At 28.7% G+C, this 6,999-nt stretch overlaps 1 protein-coding gene across 1 annotated transcript; it reads right to left on the bottom strand.

The window, feature by feature from the left end:
* Window positions 1-209: 209 nt before the first annotated feature.
* LOC105113204 (4-coumarate--CoA ligase 1-like) lies at window positions 210-4,341 on the bottom strand (the record flags this gene model as incomplete). Its single annotated transcript, XM_011009282.1, has 3 exons — window positions 210-523; window positions 3,886-3,988; window positions 4,127-4,341. Coding segments are annotated over 3 exons (441 nt in total), but the record flags the coding sequence as incomplete, so codon positions are not given.
* Between the last annotated feature and the right edge of the window lie 2,658 nt (window positions 4,342-6,999).

Consider the following 6,999-nt stretch of genomic DNA (forward strand, 5'->3'; position numbering starts at 1 on the left):
ATAAAAAAACCAATTACATAATAAATAAATAAATAAATAATACAAATCATGTGGAATAATAAGAAAATAAAGGAAATCAGACTTATTATGTGTAACGCAAGTTGATACAAGTATACAAACCAGAATTTTCCGTCCCAAGTTTTTAACGTCGTCAAAAACATGCCCTACAATACCCTGAGTCCGTTCATCTCAGCATATACATGAGCATATTAATTAATACAAAGCTCATTCTTCTATTCAACTTGCATCAAAGTATTAAGAACAAATTGATCATTGAAATAATCCAGTCTATATATTCTCCTGTTCCTTTTGGAGGGCCGATAAGGAAAGGAAAACACAGCAAGACCATACTGCCTCTGGTCTTCAGACTACTGCTGTTTTATGCATGTCATGTTGGAATTTAATGAGGAAGATCACCAGTTGCAAGCCTTGCTCTTAGGTCTTTTCTCAAGATTTTTCCGGATGGAGCCTTGGGAATCGCTTCCGTGAAGAACACCCGACTAATTCTCTTGTAAAAGACCACCTACACAACAAATCATCACACCCATTTAATTAAATTATCAAAATGTGAACTATATAACCCATAAAAGTATATGGGATAAATTCTATTAAATATATTGTAAACATTAAATAGGTTTCAAGTTTATGGTCTCAGAAAAATTAATGCTTTTAATATCATCATTGCAAATACTCTATAAGTAAAATAGTGTTTCCATGCACTATAGCCCTTTCACAATTCATTATGGGCTTCTATAGTGGATTTATTTTATTCTATTTCTTTTTTTAAATTTCACTCTTAAATTGCTAAATTAGAGATTAATTTAAGTTAATTTGTTAAGAAATTGTGATATTAAAAGATAGGGATGAAGGTGAAAAACATGGAGGGGATAGATTGCTTTAGATAAGGTTAGGAGAATTACAAGTACTCTAAAAGGTTTGGGGAAATATTGCTCCCCCGAGCACACTATAACCTCTCTCACAATTCCAGTGGACTTTCATATTCAATTGTTTTTTGTTAAAAAACTTTGTTTTTTCTAATTTCACTCTTGAATTGCTAAATTGGAGGCCAAATTAGGTTACTTTGTTAGGTAAGGGTGATATTAAAAAACAGGGGACTAGAGTGAAAAAATACGAAGGGAACCAGGAGCTTTAGACAAGTTTGGATGAAATGTTCATTTCAGTCCCTATTTATAATTACTTGGTTCCTTCTATTTTCAAAAATTATGAACAAAGTCACTTTTGATCTCAAATTTTATTTATCTATTTTTTGATCCCTAGTTTAAGAAAGAATAGAGGAAATGGCTAAATTGTAGCGGTAGAAAGAGAAAGTCATCATATACACCAATTAAAGCCATGAATAAGTATTACAAGGTGTTTAGTTTTTTTTGTGGTTTTTTGGATCAAAATATGGTTGAAAATAAAATTTATTTTGGTCTAGAACATCACCACATAATTTTTTAGTGACTAGAGATCACCAAAATCTAGTTAGGACAAGTAACATGTCATTTGTCTTAATAAGATAGAGAAATGTTATCTAACTTATTAAACAAGTGATGTATTATTTATTATTTTTTTCTAAAATTTTAAGCGGTGGATAATGCCTCTTAATAAAAATTTTAAAATAATAATATAGCTTAGGTGTGTGGGTTGCTACAAGCTTGCACACCCGGGCTTTTTTTATAAAGTATGTGTATTTTGGGCCAATTAAGCTTGAGCACTTGAGGTTTTTTTTTTTCCTTTAAATTTTACCAATCACAGTTGGATATATATTTTTTAAATTTTTCTTGTTTTTTTTTTTATAATTTTACAATTTCATATTTTATTAATTACTAATTGGGCAATGTGATTTGTTTTAGTTTGTATTTTTATTCAATCGCCTAATATTTAATTCATTTTTAATTTTGTAGGTGATTATTTTAAATAAAAAAATATTTTAAAATATTTTTTTAGCCTAATTGAGTACATGACTCGTGTTATTTAATTAAATGCATACATGAATTTTTTGGTTTGCAATTGAGATTGTTTTATGTTAAAAAAAAAAAGCATAGAAAATACTATTGTAATGAAAAAATAATATTTGACCATGATGAAAGGGAGGTCAAATAGCTAGTTACTACCCAAAGCATGAAGTACCCCATTGCTACTAAGTAGATTTCAGGATCTGCATGTTGTGGCAAATTACTTGACAATAGATACATGTTCCTGGGCAGGGGGATGAATTAATATTATATTAATCTAATAATGTGGTTATTCATACTTGTTACTAAGTGGCTACTGCTTGGTGCCATATCACATACACCATGAAGCTGGAATTAGAAGTCAAATACGGATCACAAGATTATCGAGTCATGTTATGCTGCGGGGGTAGATAATATATATATATATATATAAAGAAAATTTATATGGGCTACAAGAGCTCTTGATAATATCATCAAACTCAGTTTAATGAGTTACCCTTATAACCTCTCAATCTAATTTCTTAATTAGCTCAGCTTTCAAATTAAATAATATATAAATTGTCTCTGCTTGATCCATTTAACATATTAAAATAATGAGTTATGGATTATTTCAAGTATCATAATTAATTTATTAAGCTTGTGACTCAAATTATGAATTATATTAGGTTTAATAGTTCTATTTTATTAAATTATTTTTTATTTAAATATATAACAAAAAATAAACACTAAAAAAATTAAACACTAATTTATTACTGAGAAGTTTGTTTTGTTAAACTATTAAATATAAAACTTAATTTTTAATTAACCTAAGTTACTCTAACAGTTACTCTATTTAGGTAAGGAGCTCTCATGCAATTAATAAGTCTTTTTTAAAAATATTTTTTTAATTATATAAAAATAAAAATAGATAGATGCAAAATTAAACAACAACTAAATAACCACAATAATTTATAAAAAAAAATTAAAATAAATTATTAAAATAGATTCAAAATCAATCATATGTTAAAGGAAGAAATGAGAAGAAAAGGCCAATAAAAAAATTCAACAAAAACTCAATGTATAAGAATAAAATAAAAAAAAAATATTTTTCAACCCATTTTCATTTAAAGACACCTAATATATATCCTTGGAATCTATAAAAAAACAATAATTTATCCAACCACAAATGATCAAAAAATACATAATCAAATCATAAAAAATTCAATTCACTTTTTGAGCAAGGTGAAGGTTTAAAAATACCTCAATAAAAGTTTTTTCATTGAATAAAATTTATTGACATCAAGATTAATCTTTCTAGTATTTAGAATATAGTCAACCAACAATTTTTTCTTCCTATCATTACTATCTGAAACTTTTTTTCTCCTTTCTTACATCAATAAATTAATAAATAAATAAAATAAACTTTTAAACTAAAATTAAAATTCTAAAATATAGGTACTGAAAAAGGAGAAAGAAATAGGTGAACAAAAGAGTTCTTTTCATAGGAAAATAGATATTGGCCATGAGATTTATAAGTATCAAAAAAGAAGAAGAAAGAGAATAAATGGATGAAAGAGTTATTTTCATAGAAATAAGATATTGGCCATGAGATTTATTCTTGTTTTACACTTTGATCCTCTTTTATTGAAATTTTTTCCTCAACAGAGTTTTAGAAATTTGTCATTAATTTGATCATAGAATGTTGTTATTGAAGAAAAAAACAAGTTTGAGGATGAAACTAAAAAGAAAAAAAGAAAAGAAATTCACTGTACTGTAGATTGATACAGTACAAAGCCTAAGAAAGAAATTCATTGTACTGTAGATTGATACAGTACAAAGCCTAGTTTTGCTTTAATGTATTTTATAATTGTAATTCTAATATAATATCGTCTCCTTCAGCATGTGATTTTTTGACTATTTAATTGCTTAATAAAATATTAATTAGTACCTGTTTTGAGATATATTGTTTGATTTCATCCTCGGTGATCTTGGAATCATTTGCTCGCACCACAAAAGCAATAGGAACCTCTCCGGCAGCTTCATCTTTCATGCTGAAATACCCACACAAGAAATGGTCCTACTGATTATATATGAGAAGCATAGATCTTAAAGGGAACCAATAAACATAATATTACTAAAGCTTGCTGGGATTGTACACATTGATAAAACAAATATGCAATAGGACTTACGGCACTACAGCACAGTCAGAGATGTCGGGATGAGCAACCAACATTGCTTCAAGCTCGGCAGGGGCTACCTGAAAACCCTTGTTTTTAATCAATTCTTTCAATCGATCAACGATAAAGAGCTCATCATCTTCGTCGATGTATCCAATATCGCCGGTGTGCAACCATCCATCATTGTCTATCGTCCTTTCAGTGGCCTCAGGGTCGTTTAGATAACCTCACCAAAAGCAATATTGAGAAAATTCAAACTTTCAGGGAATTATCCTTTCATTTTATTTTTTTACCCAAAATACATCCTTTCCAATGCTTCTTTATTATTATTTCCCATTAAATTAATATATTCTTCCTTTTCTTTTTCCAATCTTACGTATCTTTGGTCACCAGTTAAATTTACCAAGAAGTTGTTGCAACTTCATGGCCTTATTTTCCTAATAAAACAACTTCATAGGACAGCAGTGTTAAAGTTTCTTTATTTTTGGTTAATGCAATGACCCCTTCATCTTTGACTTTAAATTTTTTTTCCCATTACCTTTTGGAGACTTTTGGGCGTTAAGTTAATGCTAAATAAGCTAATGACTCTCCTTGGCTTAATTAAGAAATCACACACTAAGTCACTTAATTAAGAAATCAATATCTTTTTTTTATTTATATTAACATGGATGCTTAGACTAATTTATACACATCTCAACTAATCTCATCAACTCTAAAATTAATAATTATATAAATTTTTAATAATTCTAAGATTTACAAAATACTAACCCATAAACTCTAATCACACAAGGTCACCAGAGCCTACAAATATCTTGGCATGTAAAGGTTTTGTCTTCAAATTAGTTGAACCACCTAACTAAAACATCATGGACACGTCAGCCAAAACGCACACATTTATATAAAATAAGACTGCATGTCCGCACCATAGCATGCAGAGCTTACAAATAAGTTAGTATCTAGGGAAATTCTTCTTGGTATTATATAAAAATAATTTTAATTTTAATCCATACATAAATCAATGTAGAAACAGTGGAGCAAGAACTTGCAGGCCCATGGTTGTAAGCCTAGTACCCATAATTTTTAAAGGAACAACGACCCATAACTTGAACGAAGACTTCAATGCTTTTTCACGCAACAGCTAGAGAGAGGTGAACATGCATGACACAGCAAGTGGTGGACCATGTGTCTACAAGTCAATTATAACTACTTAGACATGTTTGGTATTCTATTTTAAAAATGTTTTCCAACAAATTTAAGTTTTTTTTATTTTTTATTTTAAATTAATATTTTTTAATGTTTTCAAATCATTTTAATATATTTATATTAAAAATAATTTTTAAAAAACTAAAAAAATAATATTTTAAAGTGTTTTGAAATAAAAAAATACTTTAAAAATTAATTAAATACACCTGTAATTACAAGGATAGCAAAACAGCAAATTATTATACAATATCCTAAAAGATCACTGATTTACTGCACACATTTATATTTCGACCCCGCATAGTACAATTATTATTTTATTTTTGGGGAGCAAACTCACATGACTGACTTGGACGGATAGAAAGATCTTTTTCATGAAACTTGTTCATTACAGAAAAGAAATTATAGCAGCAAAACATTAAAAAGAGAAGACGTTAAAGCATATGCGTGGACATCAAAACTAAGAAATAGCAGAAAAACATTAAAAAAAAAAATCAGAGTGGTGATTCGGTCGGTCACGATTTACAAGTCACGAGCATGCACAATCTGCGAGCATGCACAATCTGCGAGCACCACTACCCCTAAGGAAGTGCAAATAAAAAGGATCCATTACCCCTAAGGAAGTGCAAATAAAAAGGATGCATATATACAGCGGCCCCGACCTCTGCAAGAAAATGTTTTTCCACATTTCCTAGCCTTTTTCTTGTGAATATTTATAATTTTAGTAAAATTTTAACTTTTTTAAAATATTTTTTGTAATTTGGTCCCTTTTAATTTTTTGTTTTTGCTCCACACCTGCCTACAGCCACAATTGTTGTCTAGACTCCATGGCATACATGTTATGAAAACATATGATATAACAAAACTATTTATTGATACGTGTTTTAATATATTGTTAGGAAAGTTTCTATGCATCAAAACACAATTAAGCATAGCATTAACATCTTCATTTACGCATGTAAGGAAAAATACAATATTGGGAGCAAGAAAACTTACATACTAATCAACCTCAGCTTACAAAATTTATATTGGTTTGTAACTTTTTTCGTTCTTCCTAGCCCTTGCTCTGCCCACCCACCCACCCTCCACCATAATTTAGTCATTAGTAAGCAAGGATATATCTTGTGTGCGTGTGTGTGTGATTTTTTAATTGGTGATTAATTTTATTTGGTTTGATTTTTATTTAGAAATAATTTAATTATTTTCAAGAAAATTAAAATTAATTTAAATTGATCAATTTCGATTTGATTATGTTATTTTAGAGTAAAAATCAAAACCCAACTGATTAACTTGTTTTTTTAGCTTAATTTTTCAGTTTAACTCGGTTTATTCGGTTTGATTCAATTATTAATTTTGATTTAGTTTGGTTTTTCAATTTCAAACTTATAAAACCAAAACAAACCAATTAAATGTTTTAATAAGTTTTTTTTCTTTTCTTTTCAGTTTTTGTTAATTAGTTTTTCTAGCCCTATACGTCATACTGGAATGAGATTCTTAAAACCTCACCATGTGGTTCAGATCACTACAGATGTCAAAAAAATAAAATAGAGAAACGAGGAGTCGTTAGGCCCCCCACACCAATATTCAACCTTACCAAATATTTAGTTCAGTTTTGATGCTTTTTACTGACTAGAGGAGTCTCTCATGGGGTAATCTTCTTCTTTTTTTTTCTTTTTTTTTTTTTT

The sequence above is a fragment of the Populus euphratica genome, unplaced genomic scaffold (genome assembly GCF_000495115.2).
Source record: "Populus euphratica unplaced genomic scaffold, PopEup_1.0 scaffold396.1, whole genome shotgun sequence".
Lineage (NCBI taxonomy): Eukaryota > Viridiplantae > Streptophyta > Magnoliopsida > Malpighiales > Salicaceae > Populus > Populus euphratica.